Here is a 25,608-nt window from a genome sequence, read left to right on the forward strand (position 1 = left end):
TGCAGCTAGGCATCTAGTGGGGAATACAAAGCATCTAACCTTCTAGGTGCTTTGAAAATCCCTCTAGGTGCCTAAATACCTTTGAAAATCTGGCCTTTAGTCTCTCTGTGCCTCAGTGTCCCATCTGTACAATGGGGATAAAAGCACTGCTCTACCTCACCAAGGGGCTGTGATGTGAGACGCTCAGATACTATGGTGATGTGGCCACATAAGTATCACAGGTAGAGTGGGAACTTCTGTATACCACAGCTATCCCATCCCTGGGTTTTGGCCCCTTCTTTTCACCTACGTCCCTCACATCTCCCTCTTTAAAGAATGTAAACTTGTCTTAGAGGACTTGGCTGTATTTCTTCTGAGTCCCCAACAGACTCAGGGGGTGGGGATTTCTTCAACACTCCCACCCCCACCCCCTGCAGTGGGATTCCTGTTTTACAGGTTTATCTAATGACTTCCAGATCTTTAATTTAATTACCAGCCCTTTCTTATATTAATCACCCTGTCTCTGTTTGCAAACAAAATACCGACTCCCTGCCCCAGGGGCACAAGCTGGGAGAAGCACCTCTCTGCAGAACTCACATTCCACACTCAGGCTGTGCAGTTAAGAGCAGCCCACCTGGGACCTCACTTCCAGTATGAAATTTAGGATTCTTTTTGTTCCTAATATACTCAAAAACTCATCGTATTGTCCTGAACTCTGCGGGCCACAGATTTCTCCATGTGTCCCTTTGCTTTTCTTTTTAATTTTCTACAATTCCTAGCTTCTGATTTATATTCACTACTATCAACTTCCCGTTTCTTCTATTTGCTTTATATATTTATATCTGTCTTCACTTCCTCTCTAAATCAGTTTACATATGCACAAAGTTAGTGTGAAATCCTATTTTTCAGAGTTAGTGCTTTATGCTAGAGCCATGCAACTTGACCCGAACTGGATGGGACCCAACTGCAAGTGTCAGATCAGGTGGGAAAACAATTGGACTCTGATGGGTTTCGTTGACTCTCTTCATGCTCGTGGGGTCAGCACGGTGGCAGCTGCGTGCCCTGCTCCAGCCTGCTACCACCACTTTGCTGCACTGTGAGTGTGCCTACTGAGGAGCTGCAGCACCTCTCACAGTGCAGCAACGGGCAGCAGATGGCAGGAGCAGAGCATGCAGCCACTGGCAGTGGCACAACCAGCTGCTACCATGCTGAGCCCATGGGCTGGCGGCAGCAGCAGCAGCAGTGACTCAGGTTCAGGGGGAACAAACAGGTCAGAAAAATGCCGTGACCCTCTTGAGGTCACGCCTAAAAATTAGTCTGAACAGACCTCTACTTTATATTTGCTTTGCGTTGTTGTAAATGACTACTGACAGTGCAAAGTGTTGGAAAACCTGACCCAGGGTATTCTGCTCAACTCTGGCAGATCCAATGCAGTCTGAACCAGTTTGTCCCCACTCTGGATAGGAAGTTGCACCAGTTCAGACAGTTGTCTTAACTCTGTCTGAGAATGCAGTTCCTAACAGTTTACAACAAATTAAATGCTCCACTTCTAAGCTAATTAAGCCTTTCTTAATCATTTATTTTGGTGTATCATATTGTATAGCTTTTTGAGTGCAGTAATCTGTGCTTTTAACCTGAAAGCTCAAACAATTCATCCTCTCAGCTTTGCAGTTCAGTTCCAGCATTCAAATACAGCTTCTACTGCTGCACAAACTGACTACACAATTGTACCAGTTCCTAATTATTTTGGATTTTAGCAATTTAGACATGAAGACTAAATCAGTTTTAGCACACGTAACACATTTAGTCACATCTCATTTGAATTTGACGGAATTTCTCCTCCATTCCCCCTCTGTTTATTTAATTGATAAACAATATAAGAATTTATCCCCAAATAGCTAGAGTCTTTCCCTTTGCCTGTGTACTCTTCACTTATAAAAGCTGGCTGCTAAGTAATAGGACTTTGAGAGAGATTCCAATTCTTCATGAATAACTGGCTCCTACCACTTGCAAACAGTTATCGTTTACATGGGTGGCGGGTGAACCCTCACTTTGGGGAGTCTAGCCTGCTGGCTGTGCCCCTTCCGCTCGAGGCCCTGCCCCCCGGCGCACACCGGAGCCCCAACCCCACCCCCATAACAGGAGGAGCCCTGAGGGCCTCCCCTGTGACTGCAGGAGCCCCACAGTCTGCCCACCCCAGCCACGCCGGGCCAAGCCGCTTGGCCAGCCCCGGCCACACATGGTCGAACTGTCCCCCAGCCCCACCGAGCGCCGGGCTGAGCCACCGGCCATCCCGAGCCACCCCGCCGGCCACGCCAGGCCAGGGTGCCAAGGAGGAGGGATGCGGCAAGCAATGGCAGGCAGGCAGCAGCAGACAGTGGGGGCTCGGAGAAGGGCCAGGGCCATGTCTAGACTGCAAGTGAAGATGTGATCATAGCCTTCTCTGGCCTATTATAGCCACCACTCATGATCATTTATCATTATTAAGGTAGCCCGGAGAGTTTGAACCCTGAACCTCTCCCATCAAACTCTCTAAATGCATTTCTTGGCCTCCATCTCCAGTCTCTCCCCCCCCCCCCCCCCAGTATTCCTCTACATGTGTTATTTTAAAGTATAAGTACTAATATTAAATTGTGATTTACTTTTTTTGCTGATCAATTGTCCAAACATCCAGTGTTCTAAACTTTTATTAGCTATATTTTAAAATAGATTCCTGTAGTTTGGATACCTTATTTTTGTCTGCTTTATGTGTTTCTGGTCTGATGGGGGTTTTCTGTCTTTGTTTTCATTCCGTGTGCACTCATCTTAGGCTCTGCCATCTGCCAGAAAGTAAAATTTACTTCATCATCTGTATTTTCTCCAAATGCTTCACTGTATTCTTTTGGCCACAGATCCTAAATTCCAAAGGAATGTTTTCTTCTTTTGGATCCTAGAAACTATAAAAATGGTTTTGAAAAATAAACAGCAGTTTAAAAGGGAATCCTCATTTATAGCAGATGTCTTTCCTATCTCTGTAATATCTTGTAGCTCCTATCTTAAAGAAAATGCAATGGAGGAGAGAAAAATTATGTCACCACGTTATAACATTTTTGCCTAGATTAGAACCATCTAGTTTGAGGGTATGTCTGCACTGCAGATAAAGGTGTGACTGTAGCACAGGTAGGCACACCTATGCTTATTTGATTCTAGCTAATGTGAGTAACAATAGTAGTGTAGACATAGCAGCACAGCTTATCAACCAGAGTACAGACACAAGTCCCCAATGTGCTTGTACTCTGGTTGCTAGACCATGCTGAAGCCCGTCCTGCTATATCATTGCTGCTGCTATTACCCATACTATTTAGACTAATGCTAGCACAGGTATGCCTACCTATGCTATGATCACATCTTCACTTGCAGTGTAGACATACCCTGAGTCCTCGATCCAAAGGAATGATTTTGATTATCCAAATTTCGTTTAATAACCTATATCAGTTTTGTAAAATTCTACTTGCCCAGGACAAGTAACTTAATTTTTGACAAGCAAGTGAAATATAAATATTTCATTAACATCAGACTCTCCATGATTAGGGTGGGTGAGTAGATTTTTCTGTCGGAGGTAATACATTTTCCTGGCTGTTTTTCAAGAATGAGATGTAGGTATCCTGAATTATTCTCTGACATTGTGATTAAACAGCTCCTCTCTCCAAAGTCATTGCAATCCTTTTTGCATAATATGTAGCAGGAAAGAATGGGAAACTGAAACCATAATTAACACGTCATTCAAATGTTATATAAACAAGCTGATTGGTTTCTGATTTTTTTTCTTTTTAAGATGGCGTGGTTGTGTCTGGAAAAATGGATAACAACAAACTAGATGTGTATATGTCTGAAGCAGAAATGAAAAACAAAGAGGAAAGAACAGAACAAGAGTCTATAAGGGAGTCTGATAGTACTATTTTGGATGCCTCATCTGATTCTCCAAGAGGTTTGCTAATAAACTGCAGGAATCTTTGTAGTAGGGGAGGGGGAAAGGATGTGAAACGTCATTCTTAGTACAGGTTGTGCTCCAGGTTCTGTTTCAGCCACAAATATATACTTATACACAGAAAAGGCTGTACTCCCCCTGACGCCCTGGATTTCAGATGTTTTTCATCTGAGCTGGCATTTCCCCCTGTATCATTTCTAGAAATCTCTTCTAAGGCGCTTACTGACACAGGAGCATAAAGCAAGTCATGTTGTTGAAAGAGCTGGGGTCTTCATCCATATTGTAATTGAAAGTGCCACCTTTTTCATTCTCTTGTTTCAAATACATGACAGTGACTAGAGAAAGGCATTGTATCTGAGCACAGAACTGGGAGCTAGAAATTTCTGGGTTGTAATCCCAGCTCCAACACTTACTTCAGTTTCCTTATCTCATAAGGAAGTTTAAGGTTTTTAAAAGGTTTAAAAAGTGGAAAACCACTATAAAGTCAAGTATTATTCTGAATCTGGGTCTCCTGTGTCAGAGCCGCGCAATACAGTATGTAAAGGCAACAGCCAAACTGGTTATCTGTCAGTAAGGAATGGTGCCGAATTTAGTAAAAGCAAGAGAAGTTATGAGTATTTGAAAGTAATTTTAGAGGGAGTTAATCTCAACCCTGCCAAAAAACAGCCCAGAAATGGATGAGGGATTTGAGGTGTATAATGTGCCATGGTTGTATTAATAAACCATGGCACATTGTACTAATATAGAAAGGTATATCTGTGATATGCTAGTCTTGCCAAACAGCTCATAGGACAATTTTGTATTTGCATACCACATTTTTCATGATGTGAATATGGTGCTCTCAATCTATGGAATGGCATCAGCGAAGAATCCACAAATATAAGATGTAAACATTGTATGAAATTCTTCAGCTTAGCTTTTAGAATATCTTTAAAAACAAAAATAAATAAATCTGGAACATGTAGGAATTCAGATAAATTATTGCATTCTGTCTATAGCACTTTCATCAGATTTAAGTTTGAAAGATGAAGAATGCAAAATATTATTCCAGCTGGCACAAGACTCCCTCTCAGCTAGCATTAGAATTGAAGTGGCTGACAGAAGAACAATATGAACTGAAAAATAAATGGGATGTGAAAGTAGAAGTGTTTAACTTGAAAATCTCTTTAACTTTTAGAGAAACATATTTCAATTCAAAGACAGCTTGCTGATCTAGAGAAACTAGCTGACCTGAGTGAAGGTGAGTTTACCTCGGCTGTATCCCAGAACACAGATCAACATGTTGCAGGTATTTACATTCTTCTTTTTAATGTATTTTAAAAATATTGTCATTTTTCTTTGTAGTCGAGTGTTTGAGTCTTCAAGTTTGGAAGTTTTTTTAAAAAATATTGCTTACTTCCCCCCTCCCCCTCCCACACACACCTTTTAGCTAACATCAGTTCCCACTCCATGTACCCCGTTCTTAATGAAATAGGAAAGGCCCTAGTGGCTTCATTTTTGTTTATTTTTCTCTCAGTATAGTAGCATCAATACTGTCATGAACATACACAGCTAAGAAAATTGTGTTACCCTGTTGGCCTACAGCTAGAAGTTATGCTCAAATATTGTTTTCTAGTGTCATGCCAGAGAGGTGATCAATATTTTCCTTGGTAAATACATATATTGTTTGAAATTAAAAGAATAGGATTATTATTTGAATAGTTGACCTCTTTGCAGCTGTTATTTCACTGTCTGACTTGCCTCAAAGCATTTTTACTTGTATCTGTTACCTCCCCAGGAAGCATCGTGGCCAGAAAACATTGGAGGGTTATTCTCAGTATTCTTTTCTGGACTGTAGCTGTTGTCCTGAATTTAAGGGTTGTGTATACCCCAGAATATGATCAAACTAATTGCAATCATATTATGTGCACTCACCCACTATAAAGTAATAAAACAAACCACTACATAGTTAAGGGTTAATTTAAAAACAGACTTCCAAAAGCAAGGTCATAATTATTTGGCAGTTTCTGTTAATCAAAATTTAAAAAAAACAAAGAAGTCAACAACTAAAACAAAAAAAATGGATTAAAAAAACCTTAAATCTAGTCACTTCTAATATTAAAAGTTTATTACAAAATTTAAAAAGTTATAATTTAGTGGGGCTCACTATAATCTATATGTTTTATAAAAATTAATTATAAAAAAAATAGCTAATAAAATATACTTTAAAACAGTCCTCTAAAGCCATGTTAAAAAATGTTTTTCCTAATAGCTTTTCTCCACGGTGGGTAAGCAACTGGCCACTGTGAACCTGCTGTTAATTACCTAATACCATTCCAAATGTTAGGTAAATATCTAAAATGTTCTAAACCTATTGTCTGTGTGTGCTTAAATCTAATAAACTGTGATTATGTCTGTGTGTGTTTAAATCTAATAAACTGCAATGTTAAACAAAAGCATGCGTACTTGCATTTAATCCTTAATCAAAGAGAATTGCTGTGTTCCTATTAATTTATTCCTAACACTGTCTCTGTATTGACTCCCTGCCCACACTGTATATCACAATAGTAGGTGTATAGGAACTGCAGAGCATATGACAATAGTAGATTCATAACAACATTCTTTATTATACAAGGCCCTGACTCTGCAATGAGCTGCAGGCCTGCGTGAAGCCTCACCGAAATAAGCATGGCTCTGCATGGTGAATAGGGGTCCACTCATATGGGGCTCATTGCAGGATTATGCCTGTGGCTTTACATGTTATACATCTCTCAATTCTAAGGACTTATATACTTATAATATTTTTTAAAGGAATGTGGCAAATCCACTTATTTTAGGTTTGGCAGATACCAATGTTAAACATTAAATTCCATCATCTATGTACAATGAATATGATAAGACATATTTTATTAAAAGGCTTCCATGCTACAAGATGCTTCTCATTCATCCTGTGCTGTCCAAAGTCAAAATGGAAGTTACTAAATCAGTGGTTCTCAAACTGCCCTGGCGGGCAGGGCCGGTTTGTTTACCTGCTGCGTCCGCAGGTCCGGCCGATCGCGGCTCCCACTGGCCACGGTTCGCTGCTCCAGGCCAATGGGAGCTGCTGGAAGCAGCGGCCAGTACGTCCCTCGGCCTGCGCCGCTTCCAGCAGCCCCCATTGGCCTGGAGCGGCGAACCGCGGCCAGTGGGAGCCGCGATCAGCTGAACCTGCAGACGGGGCAGGTAAACAAACCGGCCCGGCCCGCCAGGGGCTTTCCCTACACAAGCGGCGGCCCCAGTTTGAGAAACACTGTACTAAATTCTGCCTGATTGATCATTCAGCATCCAGTCACAGAACTCAGCACCAAGGACATGCACAGTTGCATGTATGAATCATATGTCAGAGCAAAATATGATTCTGAAAGCTGGATTTTATTTCAGGGTGGCATTTGAATTATTCTGAATACCTTCAATACCAATGGATTCTTATACAAATTGATCGTCACATCCCTGACTTTGATGTTTCTTAAATTGTTGCTTTAACATTGACTACAGAAAATGATTTATTCTAAAGAAGGGATTTAAGAGTCTTGTCTGAAAGTTTGTTTTGGAGATTCAGCAGAGAGAGAGAAAGCAGACTCTAGCACTGAACGTCATTAATGTGTTTTTTAAAAGATTTTGCTTGAAGTGTAGTTACTCTGAAACGAGGGAAATGGCACTGTGTGGGTATTGTGTCTCAATGACTTCCTGCTGAAATTTACAAGTAAAATTTCCCCCCATCTCCCAGCTTGGTAAACTCAACCTGGAAACTGAAAGTCAAACTGGATTCTGTCTGCCTTGTGCATCAATAATAGCAAAAGTTGTATAGTTAGAACGGTGTAATTCTCTGATTGATGTTTATGCCATAAATATCTAACTCATGCTCCTGAATCTGTATTTACCTGGCTCATGAGTAAAAAGTAGCAAAAACTTAGTTTGTCAGTAACTAGATATGAGTCCGAATACACAGAGAGAAGATCAGTTGAGTAAGAACATGTCAGAAAAATGACTGTGTAAATGACATTAGCAACACTTTGAAATACTATTTGATGAGAAATTCACTGAGAGTGGATTGGGTTGAAATAATTATTATTTATTTGTATTGTGGTAGTGCTTAGGAAGCCCCAGTCACGGATCAGGATCCTCATTGTGCTAATCGCTCTACAAACACACAACAAAAAGATGGCCCCTGCCCCAAGGAGCTAACAATCTAAGTATAAGACAAGAGGCAACAAGTAGATAGAGCATCATGAATAAAACAAAAATTAGAAAATGTTGTTGAATGTTTTAAAGGAGCATACGATACCTGCATGAATGGCATTTTGGGATTATAAACTTAAATATGTCTGAATTTACAGAGTTTAATCTTTTATTATACAAAAACACAATTCTACCTGTACTAGATGTGGAGGAAAATAATGTTTTGTCTCAAATATGCATTAGTTGTATGTATGGAAATGTGTACAAATATATAGCGGCATATACAACTCTAATCTGCTTGTATCTCCCTGTTTTGTTCTTATATGAATGTTCAGCTGGAAAGAAACCTTGCCCACTGTGTCCTGAAGAGAAATTCAAAGCTTGCTATAGTCATAAGCTCCATCGCCACCTTCAAAATTTGCATTGGAAGGTTTCTGTTGAATTTGAAGGTAAAGTCTTTTATACTTGAATAGATTGCTTATATTTTATGGAACAAAGTACAGCATAAGATTAAGTGGAAGTGTAGAACCCAATTCTGTAGTCCCCCCGTGCATTTAAAATTCCCATTGACATCAGTGGGAGTTTCACACACATAAAGACTTCTAGATCCTGACCCTAAATCAGAGCCAATGGTATGTTCCTCTTTAAACTTGCTGTTTATAGCAAAAGACAAAGTCTGCGTATTTCATTATTTTTCTGACCAATTTTAAAATTGCTACATGTATATGTTAAATGAGTTTTTAATATTAATATCAGGAAATATCTATGGATATTTCACCTTAATGTGAGTTTGTTTATACACCTAATCAGTGGTGCAAGTAAAATCCATTTCTTAAGGGGGGGAGGGGGACCAGCAAAGGGGAGCACGTGACCTCCCCACGTGGCCCTCCATGTGACTCCTCACTGCCCAGCCCGGGGCCCCCGTGCTCTCCCCGTACCCTCCCCACATCCATCCCATGTTACCTGGGGGCAGGGGGGAGCTCTGTCCTCCTTCCGCTGCACCAGAGACTTCGTGGCAGTGGTCTCCCAGGAACCGCAGCGGGGAAAGGAGCAGAACCCCCAGCCCCGCCCACTGCCCTTCCATGGAGCTGCGTCTCTGTCCTCCCTCTGTGTACCACAGCAGCAGCCCAGCCAGAGGATAGGGCTGGGGGGGGGGGGGGGGGAGGCTGGGAGCAGTACAGCCGCCAGAGGAGCTGCCGGCGTTCTGCTCCTTTCCTTGCTGCTGCCCCTTCCAGCAGGGAAAGGAGAAGAACTCCCAGCTCCGCCCCCCAGCCCTCTCCTCTGGCGGGACTGTGCTGTGGTACACAGATGGAGACGCAGCTCTGTGGAAGGGCGGGGGAAGGGACTGGGAGGGGCAGCAGGGAAAGGAGCAGAACCCTCAGCCCCACCCCCAGCCCTCTCCTCCGGCGGGGCTGCTGCTGTGATTTTTCCGGTACGCCGTACCAGCTATAAATAGCTTGCTGGTACGGCGTACCGGAGCGTACCAGCCTACTTGCACCACTGCACCTAATCCAATTCCTGAGAAGAAAGTCGCTCTATAAGATGCAGAGCTTTATAGTGTATGGACACTTAACTAATACCACAAAGTTGTGTAACGTATAACCAAATGAAAGTACATTTTGGCCTATCATATAGATGAATATCTCAAACTAAAAGTATGTGATTCTCTGTTTTCTACTGCACACTTTAAAATAGTTTCAGCTAAGCATTTTTTCATGGAAAATAATTGCTTAGCATGTCATGAAAACAGTGTTCAAACTGTAAATATTTGTGATTTTCTTTTTGTTAGTTAAAAGTTTTCAGTTAGTGTCTCCAATATAGTCACTCGTGCATTTACTTTATATGGCTATACAAGCTGATCAGGAAGATACATTAGTTCTGGAGAAATTGTTTCAAATACCATTGTATTTAGTAGCCGTGTGTTATATGCAAGCACAATACTGTGATAACTTGTTTACAAAATGCATTGAAGTCCAATAGTAAAAATAGGAATTGGAAGGGAGGGAACTTACACGCTCAAAACAAAGAAAAAGATAACGTGGTCTGCTATAGAAAAGCAAACGTAGAGTGAAGCCAGGAAGGGGGAACAAGGTGCCAACAAGGAGACACAGTAGGTTACATTTTTAAAGTTTATTATATGGAAAGTTGTTTGGCAGTATTATATTTGCATACGGTACACAAGTGTTTTATTTGTTTAAATTGCAGTCAAGGCTTTTGTGGTGTTCACAGCACAGGTATTTTCACTTGGTTAGTAGGCTGTGGGTAAAATTTTCCAAAGCTCTTAAGTCCCAGATTCAAAGGTAACTTAGGCCTGGTCTACACTGCGGGGGGAATCAATCTAAGTTACGCAACTTCAGCTACATGAATAACATAGCTGAAGTCGACGTACTTAGATCTACTCACCACGGTGTCTTCACTGTGGTGAGTCGACTGCTGACGCTCCCCCATCAACTCCGCCTGCGCTTCTCAGCCTGGTGGAGTACAGGAGTGTTACCAGATGTGCCCATTACTTTGGGGTATGCTCATTTATTCTGGTTACTCCTCTGGGGAAGGGGGTTCAGTAATCCTGTCAATGTACTGCTTGTGTCACTTGTGTTTTCATATGGAGCTTTACTTCTCCCTTCTGCAAGTTCCCTCCCAATGGAGCTATCCTGCAGGACCTAGGGTCCCTAGGGCTGGGTTACTCCCGCCCCAGAACCGAATGAACACCCACACACCCACACGTACATTAACAGAGCAAGTCTGAGCAGACCAGGTCAATCAGCACTGTCAAGCTGACCCCTTATATGTCTCTGGACTCACTGGGCTGGAGGAAGCAGCACTTTCAAGCTGTCTCTCCTTATATGCCCCTGGGCTCCATGGACTGGGTCAAACAGCACTTTCAAGCTGTTACCCTTATGCGTCCCAAAGTCAGCACGTCCCTATCCCCACTCCCCCAACACAATTGTACTGGCAGTAACCTACTCGATGAGCAAACCCCACAGTATTTTGGGCGCTGCAGGGATCTTTAGCTTAGGTAAAAGAAGCGTTGCTGTAGAGTGAATGGGGGAAGCTAAAAACACAAACGAGTAAAGTTCAGCAAGAGAGAGAGAAGCAACCAACTTAACCATAGAAGTTATTTATTGAATAATATTGATAACTACACAAGGAGGACTAAACCAATGTAACATACATGATTAAAGGCTAATACCTAAGGTAGACAGGAAAACAGAGAGAGAGAGAGAGAGAAAGAAGGGGGTCTCACCGCTCCCTGAAGCTTGAACTGGTCAGGGTTCCCAGATGATGGTGGTAGCTGAGGGTCCTGAGAGCAAGAGGCAGGCAGAGTCCCCAGCACGATCAGTGAGGAGACGATGGAGTTCCAGTGGAACTGATGCCTAGTTTGGATCTAAGCATCAGAACCCTGACTAGAGGGTAAGTAGGGATTTTTGTAGAGAAATTACAATGGTTCAAGGGAGAACACTAGATTTGTTTATAGGTAAACTGATGACTCAAGGGTTTTCTTTAGACTAGACAATAGGATCTGATCACTCTTGGCTATGGGTTGTGTTTTCTTCCAGGGAGCTCACAATGCAACTAGGCTGCTTCAGTACTTGGATATCAATTAAGGATTCATTACTAGAATTTGTCTGATAACTGCTGAGCTGGGTGTGTGCAGGCGTAGGTTCATTAGCATCTGGAGCAGAGATTCCCAGGATGCAGTGCTTCCCTGCTTTTTCTGGTCCCAGAATTCAGTGTGGTTTTCTGTTCTCCATTCTGTATGTAAATTGAGATGTCTTCCTGTCCCATCTTGCATGCAGATGAGGCTAGGGGAGTTGTCTTTGCTCTCCATTCTGTATGCTAATGGAGATGTCTTAATCTTGTCACCCTTGTCAGGAGGGGTCTAGGTGTGTCTCCCAACGCCCTTCACTGCTCTCTGCAAGTTTTTTTTCCCCTCTGATGGGTTTTGGTTTAAGCAGAGGCTGGGGGGGGGGGGTGTCTTTCATGAGTCAGGCTGGATACTGCATCCTGGTTCCCCAAGAACACAGATGTGTCTGGTATCAGGAGTCAATGGGAGACCACTTGGGGGTTGATTTCTCGCGTCTAGACTAGATGCGATAAATCAACCCCCACTGGATCGATCGCTGCCCGCTGATCCGGCAGGTAGTATAGACATACCCTTAGACATGAAGGAGCCTAGGTCTTATTTGAAATCTATGGGACTTGGTAGCCTAAGTGGTTAAAAGTCACTTTTGAAAATGGAACTTAGGAGTCTAAGATGTTTAGATGCTTTTGAAAAGGTTACTAGTCAGGTAGATGTTTCAAGTCCTAACAACTACCCAGTACAGTTCTGGGACCTGAGTGCCTGTCAGTGATATTTTTTGTTTTAAAGTTTAACAGCAGAAGCTTCTCTGCATTGATAGGATATATGTACCAGAATAAGTAGATGCTATTATTTACTCTTATTATTTATTTGTATTGTAGAAGCACCTAAGGTGCTCAATCAAGGTCCCATTACAATTGTACTAACAAGTAACAAATAAGATAATCCTTACCCCCAAATTGCTTATGATATATGATAGTTATGTACTATGTATTTATCATACTGTAAGGTGACAAGAACTAGTTTGTTTTCCAGGATACAGAATGTGCATCTGTCACTTACCTTGTCGCCCAGTGAAGCCAAACCTCATTGGAGACCAGGTAACAAATACTATATCACATATGCTCATTTACGCTATAAAAAGGGGGAAATTTGGAAGAACTTTTGTGAAGTATTTCAGTGTAGTCTTCAAACATATGTTGTTTTCTGTAATGGGATACAGAACCTTATGGTCCCCAATTCAAATTCAGCCAAGACCTTTAGGTGGTGAGAATGAAACCTTTCTGATGTTAGTTGAATGGCCTTTGGTATGTGTAATGGATTTGGTGGTCTCAGTCCTGTTCCCCATGGACAGATGTCCACATCAGATAAAATAGTACCACATTTTGGACTAATCAGTAACCTTGTTTGCAGTCACAGGAGAGGCCGAATACTTAATAGACACACAAAATAAATGTACCCTTTTGACCCCTAGAAGTGATCTTTTTGGGTCAGGTTGAGAGAGGGGCAGTAGTATGGAGAAAGCCAGTACTGTCACTTCCCATGCTACACCTTTTCTGTGGACATACTTTTGTCTGCGGTCTCCAGTCCAGAACCCTTTGGTCACACGCAGCTTTTTTTTTTTTTTTTTTTTTAAAGACTACACCTCTACCTCGATATAACGCTGTCCTCGGGAGCCAAAAAACCTTACTGCGTTATAGGTGAAACCGCGTTATATCAAACTTGGTTTGATCTGCTGGAGTGCGCAGCCCCGCCCCCCCCGGAGCGCTGCTTTACCGCGTTATATCCGAATTCGTGTTATATCGGGTCGTGTTATATCGGGGTAGAGGTGTATCTTAACTCAGGTTCAATTCCAATTCAGGTCTGTTGCTGTATTCTAAAAGTGCTGTAGCCATGTTGGTCCCAGGATATTAGAGACACAAGGTGGGTGAGGTCATATTTTTTATTGGACCAACTTCTGTTGGTGGAAGAGACAAATCTTTCAAGGTTACTCAGGGCATGGCTACACTTGCAGATGTAGAGCGCTGGGAGTTAAACCAGCCTTTGGAGACCGCAGCAAGGAAAACGCTGCCGAGTGTTTACACTCTCAGCTGGAAGTGCACTGGTGTGGCCACATTAGCAGCTCTTGCAACGCCACAAAGATCAGTGCATTGTGGTAGCTATCCCAGGGTTCAAGTGGCTGCAACGTGCTTTTCAAATGTGGGGGGTGGGGTGGAGTGTGACAGGGAGTGTGTTGTGTGTATGTGGGGGGAGAGAGAGTGGGTTTTTGGGGTGCTGAGAGTGTGTCAGCATGCTATCTTGTAAGTTCAGGCCCTCCTCCCCCCACCTCTCTCTCACACACTCACAGCAAGCAACATTCCACACTACTGGCTTGCTTTGTCCCAGAGCAGATAAGCATGCTGGCTGTCAGCAACGGAGCTTTGAAAGGGGATATCCGCATTCCTACAGTCAATTCCAAAACAATGACAAGAGTGGCCACTTGACTTAAGGGGGTTATGGGACATTTCCGGAGGCCGATCAAAGCGCAGTAATGCAACACCTCGTTCACACTGATGCTGGGGCATTTCAGCCGAGGTGCAACAAGCATTATGCTTCTCATGGAGGTGGATTACCAGGAGCACTCCAGCTGCAGAGTCCAGGCGCTCTGAGGGCTTGGCTACACCTGCGAGTTACAGCGCGTTAAAGGAGTCCCGGGCGCACTAGCTCACTACCCGTCCACATTGGCAAGGCACGTAGAGCGCTCTGACTCCACGGCTAGAGCGCTCCTGGTACTCCACCTTGGCAAGCAGAAGAACGTTTGATGCGTCCCCGCTGGAGCGCCCCAGCATCAGTGTGAACAAGGTGTTGCATTACTGCACTCTGATCAGCCTCCAGAAACGTCCCATAATCTCTTTAAGTCAAGTGGCAACGCTTGTCATTGTTTTGGATATGCCCTTTGAAAGCTCCGTTTGACAGCCGGGATGCTTATCTGCTCCGAGACAAAGCAACCATTACTGTGGAATGCTGTGTGCGAGAGAGAGAGGCGGGGGCGGGGGGGGGAGGTCTGCTGCCGTCTGAACTTGCAAGACAGCACGCTGACATGCTCTCAGCCCCCCCAAAAAACCCACTCTCTCTCCCCCCACATACACACAACACACTCCCTGTCACACTCCACTCCACCCCTCCATTTAAAAAGCACGTTGCAGCCACTTGCATGCTGGGATAGCTACCACAATGCACTGCTCTCTGTGGCCATTGCAAGAGCTGCTAATGTGGCCACGCCAGTGCGCTGGCAGCTGTCAGTGTGGACAGACTGCAGCGCTTTCCCTACTGCACTCTTCGAAGGCTGGTTTAACTCAAAGCGCTCTACCTCTGCAAGTGTAGCCATGCCCTAAGTGCCTTGCCAGAGTGGACGGGTTGGGAGTTAGGACGCCTGGGGCTGCTTTAATGCGCTCTAACTTGCAAGTGTAGCCATGCCCTCAGAGTTCTTCTTCAGGTCTGAGAAACGTACTCAAGAGTGTCACAGCTAAATACAAGGTGGAACAGATTCCTTAGCCTAAATAGTCAACACATATTGTAAAAGACCATTCAAGGGAAAGTGGCCGGTTAACACCTTTGCAGCCATAGGATGGAAAAAGAGGACTCAGGGTTACAGATTCTTGTAGTAAACCATAAATCCAGCATCTCTATTAAGTCCATGATTTTTAGTATTTATAGACCACTATGTACAAGAAACCCATGCCATACTTGCCTTGACAGATCCAGTAACCACCCCAAACACATCAAGAAATCTATTATCTACAGCCAGGCTGTCAGATACCACAGAATATGCTTGGATATACACTTTAGCACATTTAAAACGGCCTTCACCAAACAAGGATGCTCCACCAGAGAAGTAGATCACATCATTGAATGGGCCGCTCAAATATCCCAAGAGAACTTGCTTCAATATGGGGGATTTGGGGAACCATCTAACTGCACACCCCTAGTGGTCACCTACCACGCCACACTCGAACCCCTGTGGGATATCAATAAATAATTATCAGAGGGGTAGCCGTGTTAGTCTGGATCTGTAAAAAGCAACAGAGAGTCCTGTGGCACCTTTAAGACTAACAGATGTATTGGAGCATTAACTTTCGTGGGTGAATGCCCACTTCGTCGGATGCATGCATTCACCCACGAAAGCTTATGCTCCAATACATCTGTTAGTCTTAAAGGTGCCACAGGACTCTCAATAAATAATTACAATGCATACCTATTGGGAACCACATCCTGAAAGAAACAGGTCCTGAACCCCTTCTTCTGGCCTTCCAACAACCCCCCCAACCTCATTATCCAAAGCAAGCTCCCCACAGACCAGGACACACCAACTCAAAGCGGAAGACCCTTTCATAACAACAGATATAAAACCTGTAGACATATTTCCACTGCTGTGATGATCTTTACTCCCCGCCCCAACACACCCTGCAAAATCCATGGGTCCTACACATGCCTATCACTACATAGTGTACCTCACCCAGTGCACTAAATGCCCCAACAACAACTATATGAGTGAAACAAGACAATTTATGCGCTCTCCAATGAACTTGCACAGAAAAATGATAAAAGAGAAAAAAGACACTATCACCTGTGAGTGAATACTTTTCACAAAGCAATCACTCCATATCCAATCACTCTCAGTCCTCATCCTCAAAGGAAACTTGTATATCACTTTAAAAAAAATGAGCCTGGAAGCTTAAATTCGTAACTTTGCTAGACACTAAAAATCGTGGACTGAATAAGGACACTGAATTTATGGTTTACTACAACAATCTGTAACCCACTAACCTCCCTTTTTTGTCTTATGATTGTAGAGGTGTTAACTCACCACTTCACCTTGAGTGGTGTCTTACGATGTGTGTTAACTATTTATGCTAAACAATCTGTTCCACCTTGAATTTAGCTGTGACATCAGGTCAGGTCTACACTACAAACATACATCGGTATAATTACATCACTTGGGTGTGAAAAATCCACACCTCAGAGCGACATAGTTATAGCAACCTAACCCCCAATGTAGACAGCTACCACTTCCCATGAAGGTGTCAACTACGCCGACAGGAGAAGCTCCCATGTGGTAACATCTTCACTAAAGCACTACAGCAGCAAAGCTGCACAGGTGTTACTTCACTCACTTTGTCTCACTGTATTTTAAAACTACACTGACTCTTTTACAGAGCTCTACAAAGATGGGAGCCCATTATCACTGCATCATCTGTTCTGCAACCATTACACGAAGAACTGACATGATAGGGCATATTAAGCGCCACGTGAACAAAGGAGAAACTGAGTCCAGGTATATTGCAGGTAAATTATTTAATGTTCCTGCTTTATTTGTAAATGGATCCTTTACACAGTGCATTGTGTGTTATATGTTTGAGGGACTGTCAAAAGTAAGCCTATGCTAAAGGTAAGTTTGCTCAGGGTTAGGAGGAAATTAAAAAAAGAGAAATCTATCCTTCAGAATAAAGGTTGCCAAACTGTTAATCTGATCTTGACTGGCGTGCTGAGTTTGTAGTGTTTACCCTCTGCTCTGCCCTCCTGCTTTGTAGCCTATACGTGTAGGTATTTGCTAGGTAAGGCATAGGCATAAGAAAGCTAGTAAAGCAATGAGCTTACAGGCCTCAGGCCTGAAAGACAATAGCTTAGCTAAACAAGGCATAAGGCCCAAAAGCCTTAGCATACGCAGTTAACCAGGAGTAACCCTAGATCAGAGGTTCTGAATCTTTTTCTTTCTGAGACTCCTGCCTGCCCCCAACATGCTATACGAACTCCATGGCTCACCTGTGCCACAATAACTGGTTTTCTGCATATAAAAGCCAGGGCTGGTATTAGGGCATAGCAAGCAGGGCAGTTGCCTGGGGCCCCATGCCACAGGGGCCCCCACAAAGCTGCATTGTTCAGGCTTCAGCTTCAGCCCCAGGTGGTGGAGCTCAGGCACCTGGGTTTCAGCCCTATGCAGTGGAGCTTTGGCTTTCTGCCCTGTGCCCCAGCAAGTCTAATGCTGGCCCTGCTTGGAGGCCCCCCTGAACCCCTGGTTGAGAACTGTTGCCCTAGATCATAAGATATCACAAGATGGAACACTGTAGGGACTCAACTGCTGACAGATAACCACAAGATGCTAGTTTATACCAGCTAGATGGGATATTTTAAGTTAGGAATATCAGCAGACATCTGACACAAGAGAGCCATGGTACCTAACTGATGTATATGCTAATAAGCTTGAGGTAAAAGGCCTAGTAACCTATGGGAGAAAGGCATCCCAACATTAGTAGGGTGAGGAAACACAAAAGGGGAGAAGCTCTTACTGAATATGCATTAGGTATAGTAGTGTCAATGTAACACATTATAAAAGTTATATCCCGGCCTGTGTCCCTTGGGAAATGTAACTCTTGGGAGATACCAGGATGACCATCACTACTGGTGGTTATGATGATGATGGAGAGGATGACACTTCCGGTCCTTTTGCAAGGGATGGTGTGAGTATATGGCTGCTCAGACACACATTCTGTATTATCTCTATATATGTTGTTGGGTTGGAGGTGTTTGACTTTCCTAATTGTCTTGGTAAAACTATTGCAAATTCAGAAGGCTTTTCCTAAGTGAGAGTGTTGCAACCGTGCACGTCAGGGTTCCCATCAGAACAATAATTGTAATAATACTGGGCCTGATCTTGGGACAAGAACCTACCAAACCTCAGAGTGTTACTTAAGAATTCTTAAGTGATTGATATAATTAATACACAATTAATAGATCAGGCGACAGCTCTGTTTTTTGCTCATAAAAAACATCATTATTTTGCAATTAGCTTGATAATCTTGCAAATGTCAATACCCAACCTTTTCAAAAGAATGGCACAGATAGTGGGAGACAGTACCCGTAAAACAAAACTGGCATGGCTAATTTCATGCCTCCCTATCTTGGCAGCATCCATTTATTTTGAAATCAATCCCGAGTATAAATCAAGTTCAGATAGAATACTAAAATGCTGAATTGGTTTTGTTTGAAGTGCATAAACATGGAATATTGAAACCAGTTGACTTCTTCAGTTCTACAACATGTTGATAAAAGTGTAGATGGTAGGTTGCTCATTTAATTCAGTACATCAGAATCCTATTGCAAACCCCCATAAATTATATGCACTAATCTTTTGATCTGATAGGAGCTAAACTGTAAAAGTGAATTATATGGAAGGACTCACTCATTTTAAAGAAAGATAATTTAGCACAAGATTTCAGGTACTTTATTTTTGCAAGTTATTAAAAGAAGAGGTTACTTACCTGTAACTGGAGGTTCTTTGAGATGTCTGGTCCCTATTTGTATGCCAAATGTGGGTGACCAGGCGCTCCATGCACCAGATCCGGAAGTTTTTCAGCAGTAATGCCTGTTGACCCATACAGCTGCCTTACGTCGCCATGTGCTCCAGGCGAGGTTATGTGGGGTGACACACCCTCAGTCTCTCTCTTACCATAGCATAGAGAGTCTGCAGCAGAGAGGAAGGTGAGCAGGTATTGGAATATAAATAGGGACTACACATCTCAAAGACCCTCCAGTTACAGGTAAGTAACCTCCTCTTCTCCTTAGAGTGATGGTCCCTATATGTATTCCAAATGCGGGTGAGTACGGAACAGTGATCAGCTCCGGAGGGGGGTGCAAGGACGCAATTGGTAAGGCCTGTTGCAGGACGGCACGGCCTATGGTGGCGTCAGCAGCCGCCCACTGCTCAATGGCGTAGTGCGCTGTGAAGGTGTGGACAGAGCACCGTGTTGCCGCATGGCAGATCTCATGCTAGCGTACGTCCACCAGGGAGGCGGAGGTGGTCACGTGCATGCCTTATTGCCACCCCTGTGGCCAGGGAGCAGGAGGACATGTCTGCCGCATCCTCCGCAGCCTGGAGGCTGACTTGGCCCCAGGCAGCCCTCATCCAGCAAGGCCTGGAATCGCTGGCCCTTGGTCTGCATGATGTCCTCCAAGAACTCCACTAGCTTAGTATAATTGTTGAAAGTGTACTTCGCTAGCAGAGCTTGATAGTTAGCAAGGTGGAATTGAAGGGCTGCGGAGTAGAGTTTGCAAGCCAGGAGTTCCAGGTGTTTCACCGCCGTGTGTGTGTGTGTGTGTGTAAGTAAAAGAGTCGGAGTGCTGATGTACCCGTTCCATGGCCACGTGCACGACCAGCGATGCCAGAGGGGGGTGGGAAAACAACTTCCGCCCCCCTTAGCCGGTACGAAGTACCTGCCTTCTGCCCTCTTGGGTGTGTGGGCGCAGGATGCCGGCATGTGCCACACTGCTCCTGCAGGTTGTAGAACAGCATTGTGAATGGGCAGAGCTACGTGTGTCAGGCCCCGGGGCTGGAGAATGTCTAACAACTGGTCCAGTTGGTCTTGGACCTCTTCCAGGGCAATGCACAAGTCAAAGGCCATGCTCTGTACCAGCTCCTGGTACTGGTGGGGATCGTCAGGAGGCGAGAAGGTCGAGGGATCAGGGCCTCATCTGGAGAGAAGAAGGCTGCTGTCAGGGCCGGTAGTACTGGATCAAGCATTGGGTCCCCTTCCGGGTCTGAGACCATTGGAGCCGGCGGAGGGGCTGAGGTGGTTCTGGTCTGAGGCTACCGACGGTGGGTATGGGCAGTGATAGGGGTCCCACGTGGGTCAGTGATGCCATGAAGCCAGGTCTTCATGGTACCGCAGGCCCCATGGATACCAGTACCACCCAGGTGAGCCCGGAGCATAGTGAGCCGGAAAAGGCATGTGAGCCCGAGAGTCCGCATTACGCCGAGAGACTGGGAAGAAGGACGTCTCTTCTGCTGAGAAGCCCTCCGAGTCCGAAGAAGCCTCCAGCAGTGCGGGTGTTACCGCGATCGCCGGGGGTGTGTCGCAGCTAAGGAGGAGTGACTCAGCCACTGGTGAAGGTGGCCAGGAGGCTGAAAGAAGCAGTGAGGGCAGGTACAGCAGCTCGAGATGGGACAAGGGGACCAGCGGATCCATCTGGCCTGGAGTCGAGGGCACATCCCATCCTCTGCCACTCTGAGCAGGGGTATGCAGAGCACAGCCTGGAGAGTGCTGCCCTGGCTGAGTAGCGCGCACAGGCAGGCTGTTGGGACACTTGGTCCTCGCAGGAGCTGGCGGGTCTCGCTTCTGCTTTTCCTTGCCCCCCTGGCTTAGGGGGTGGCCCTGTAGGGCCGTCACATGACATCTCATCCGACCAAACCCATCTTGGGGAGGAAACGAAGTGTGGCTCAGCAGTCTGCGACGGAGACCTGCTGCAGTGTTCGTGAAAGCACTTGTGACTATTCTTGTGTGCCTTCTCGTGTTTCGGTGGTGCTGATGGATCCAGGTGTGAAGCCGAGGGCAGGGCACTTACCGCCAGTGATGGGCGGTGCACCACCAGCACGAATGGTCCGGGATCAGACACTGCACGAGGCTGGAGTGCTTCCACCATGAAGAACTTGCAGAGGCACTGAAGACAAGCGTTGCAGGTCCTTGATGGGAAGGACTTGCAGATATCGCAGCGGGTGACAAAATGTGTCTTGCCCAGGCAGTAGAGGCAGCACATGTGCTTGTTGCTCACGGAGAACGAGTGAGGGCAAGAGGCGCAGTTCTTGAACCCCGGAACATGGGGCATATTGCCCCAAATGGGTCAGGAGAGGACCTGTAAGGGGCTACTATATAAACTGACTAAACTAATGTATTTACAGAAGTATGGAAAGAAAGAAGCAGAACTCACTATCTACCTACAATGGATCATCATTCTCGTAGAGTGCACGAGCGCGAAGAGAGGATTCTGACTCCAGTCATGTGGTAAGAAGGAACTGAGGGCGCATCACCCCACACAGACTCCTATAACCTCACATGGAGCACGTGGCGACGTAAGGTGGCCGTGTGGGTCAATGGACACTGCTGCTCTAAAACTTCTGGCTCCGGTGCATGGCATGCATGTGCACCTGCATTTGGAATACATATAGGGGACCATTACTTGAAGAACAACAGTTATTACTCTTCTAATTGGTAAGATATGCAGTTCTGCTCCTCTCTGTCCTCTTCATCCATCTTCTATTCTGTCCTCTCTACTACTGCCATGTGAAGGACACGTAAAATTAAAGGTAGCTCCCATTCTGTTGCTGCCATATGAACAGGTCACTGTAGAAAGTTAACCTGTCATTTTCACCACCACCACACCTGCATATATATATATATACACACACACACACACACACACACATGCTCTTCTTCATTTAGGGGGAAAGGTGATCTAATCAACTGAGTATGGGGTTGAGAGTTAAGAAATCTGGATTTTATTCCCAAATCCTCTCAATAATTATCGGCCTTGGATCAATCTCTCAACCTTTATGGGTCATTTTCCCCCATCTACAAAATGGAGATAATACTTCCACACCTGTGTAATTTTGAGACTGACAAATGGAAATCACAGTATAAATTGTGAAGTACTTCATCTTTGCTCCTTTCCCCTTTCCAGTTCTCCATAGTGTAGTCCTGTTGGTTAAAATGCATAAAAGTCTAATCAATTTGTATTAAAAATGAAATATTTGATTCCAATATTTTATGGATGGTTGGGGAGAATTATATAAATATCTAAGCAATACATATGTGGGAGGCATTTATATGGTCCTCATCCCCATGATATCTAAGTACCTAGACAGAGCTACAAAAAAACCTTATTTGTGTGACGCCTCACTTGTCCCGACTGGATCAAGGCAGTAGAGGGAGTACACAGCACATGGATACATTCTCTTTATAATTCTCTGTTAGTATGATTCTAATTGAATGGCAGTATTTTATGTTTAAACATGCAAAATAGAAAGCCTGTCTTCAGTGATACTGCCAGAGAGGGTACATTTGCAAGGTTCAGAGTATATAGCCAATTTTCTGCCTCTAGGTTTGTTTCAGAAACTATTCTGAATTTTTCAGGTAAAAATGAAGGTCTCTGAAATCCTGGACTGACTTGAGCCCTTCTGGCTTTTTAGTTTTCAAGAAGTAACTGGAGTACTATCACAAGTTCAGTGGTATTTTTTGTTATGAGAGAATGTATTTCCTGCAGCATCTCGTACTATTCAACTTGAACGAGTTCTTGAAGGGGTGTAAATCTAAGAAAGAAATTTGGTATGATGAAACTATGGCATTTTATAGGGTGTAAATCAGGGTAGAATTTGGCCCCAAGTCTGCCAATGTCCTGAATATAAACTAGCTGTGATCTTTCCTGGCACCGAATGGTAATAGGCTGGTTTCCATGTGTTAACATTGTTATGTATCAGTGGGACTGGGGCCCTAATCATTGAGAGATCTTTTTTGAATTTTATAGATAAAATGTACAAATACTCACACATTATCATTAACTCTCTCCTTTCCTCCCCTAAAATATTTTTTTAGCCCCTGCTCCTAAGTCTTCTCATGAAGTGCTGAAAGAGGCAGACACAGATGTACAAGTTCTTCCTAACTACTCCACACCTCAGAAATCAGATTCCTATTTTAATCCCAAAATGAAACTCAACAGGTGAGGGGGGTAGTGGGGAGAGGTTGCAATGAAAATGCTCTCACTTAAAAAAATTATCCCAATAAACAGCCCACTATGATGTCTAGAGGAATAACATTTTTCAAGCAATAAAATAAGGTGCCCAATATAGGAAGGCTCCATTTTGATGCTTTTCTAATTTTGCTCACTGAACTATCTTCCTTATATACTGCTGGGAAGACTTTTCTAAATTAACAGAAATGGTCTTCAGAACAAAATGTGTGTGGAAGATGTTCTAGTTTCTAAGGAAATAAAGATGCTAGCTTATGCAGCAGTGTGGGATTTTAAGGGGAAAAAACCCACGCAAAGCACACTTGAGGACTCAGAAAACCTATTCAATGAAATGTTTTCCTGTGAGTTTTTGTGAGTTCCCAGGACTAGACACCACCTAAGTGCTCTCCTCCAGCACAGCTGAAGCATGAGCATACATATCTCACATCCTACGACTCCTTTTTATAGGTCCCACTCTATTGGAGCAGATTCTTTCCTTTAGCTCCTCCTCTTTTTAATGTCAGTAGAGTGGGTAGTTGTTTCATCCTCAGAAAAGTCATAACCTCACCCAATTGCTGCAACAACAAAGCCTGTTCCCTGAAACACTGAAGTTTAACTACCCTTCAGTCATTTCCAGAAGGAACCCTGCCAAAGATAATTTTGAATCTGTCTGGGGAAATTTCTCAGGCCAGTCTAAGAAGATTGCTGGTTATTTCCAGACAGCTATTACTAGCAGTGAATGGTTTAAAAAAAAACACCACCAGTAATCTCTCTGGTCTGTTCTTTTATAGAGCACATTAACTTCCTATAGAAAGCAGCGCAAACCCCAAACAAACAGCATAGACTCTTGAACCCCAGTTAGTGTTGTCTAACTGGCAAGTGGAATCTCAAGTTCTTATTTTTCATATTACTTTTTTGCCACACAGTGAAGGATTCCATTCCACTACAAACTCTTAGGCCAGGTCTACACTACAAACTTATAATGGTGTAACTACATCACTCAGGGGTGTGAAAAATCCACACCCTTGAGTGACATATTTATACCAATCTAACCCCTCATGTAGATACTGCTATGTCAATGGGACAACTTCTCACGTTGACATAGTTAATCCACCACCCTGAGAGGCAGTAGCTGTGCTGATGGGAGAAGCTCTCTTGTTGGCAAAGTAGTATCTTCACTAAAGCACTACAGCAGTACATGAAGACAAGCCCTTAGGCCAGCAGTTGGTACTTTAAATGGCCAAACAATTTGCCTGCATACCAAATTTGTCCTGCTACATGGACTCACTGATCATAGTAAGAAACTGTTATATAGTGGTGTTTTATATCTCAGCGCTCCCTGGATAAGTGTTAAAGTCAGCACTCCTAGAAAGTTATCATTGGAATTAACTTAAGAATATTTGGGTACTTTTAGACCTACAAATGCTGTTTAAGGAAACAGAAGGTTTAGAAAACCTGGTGGCTGTTAAACCCAGTTATTGCAAAACCTGTTACTGGAAAAATTACCCTAAGATGGAAGAAACAAAAATATGTGAAATACATACTCTAAATTTTATTATATACCTTTTTATCTTCTAGGCAACTGATATTCTGTGCATTAGCTGTTTTGGCTGAAGAACGGAACCCATTAGAATGTCTGGATGCATTTGGGGCCACTGGTAAATAAACTTTTGGAATCTCATTTTACTTTCTTTAAATTTCTAATTTTATTTTACAATTTGTAGCAAGTCCCTCTCATGAGAAATTGACATTGTATATTTAAGTATTATGGGGTCCTTGCTTAGGCAGACTCCTTTTGACTTCCATGTGTGTTTCCCCCAAGTTAAGGAGATCAGGATTTGGCTCTAGATGTGTAAAAGGACCATCAGTATCTTGGAGCTGAATTTATTGATGCTCAAAGGAAGAATTTTTACATTTTAAAACGCATAAAATACCGTGCGTCTTAACTTGATGAGTTATGTCCAACGTCCCATGTATTCTGATTCCATAGTTGTGGAGTTTGGCTTTAAAATCAACCCCTAGTCATAGAGCAGTGCCACTGAATCCAAATTTTCATTTAAAAAATTGTTTCCAGTCTTTATATTTATAAAGAAGAATCCTGACCATGAAATTAATGTAAACCAATGCGGTGTTATCTTCCTGAATCAGTAGACAGTGAAACAATAGATTGGAGAGGTGTGAACTATCCCCATGATCTCAAACAGGAGTTAGTTCTAAAACCTGAAGACAACAATTTAAATGCAACATTTATGCTAAAAATGCTCAGCAGTTAATATCCTGCTAATGTGTTTATTGCACAGTTCCAAGCCACACCAAAAGTGTTAACTGCCTCCTATCCAGATATCAAAAC

General features: G+C 43.6%; 1 protein-coding gene across 1 annotated transcript in view; it reads left to right on the plus strand.

Moving 5' to 3' along the window:
• Window positions 1–8,504: 8,504 nt before the first annotated feature.
• TRMT1L (tRNA methyltransferase 1 like) overlaps window positions 8,505–25,608 on the plus strand; it is a 35,631-nt gene continuing 18,527 nt past the window's right edge. The window contains exons 1-5 of the mRNA XM_065409764.1: window positions 8,505–8,592; window positions 12,759–12,823; window positions 16,919–17,048; window positions 23,126–23,249; window positions 24,837–24,916. Of these exons, the coding sequence (XP_065265836.1) occupies window positions 12,767–12,823; window positions 16,919–17,048; window positions 23,126–23,249; window positions 24,837–24,916 (391 nt within the window). The 5' untranslated portion in view covers window positions 8,505–8,592; window positions 12,759–12,766. The remainder of the gene's footprint in view (window positions 8,593–12,758; window positions 12,824–16,918; window positions 17,049–23,125; window positions 23,250–24,836; window positions 24,917–25,608) is intronic.

The sequence above is a fragment of the Emys orbicularis genome, chromosome 8 (genome assembly GCF_028017835.1).
Source record: "Emys orbicularis isolate rEmyOrb1 chromosome 8, rEmyOrb1.hap1, whole genome shotgun sequence".
NCBI lineage: Eukaryota > Metazoa > Chordata > Testudines > Emydidae > Emys > Emys orbicularis.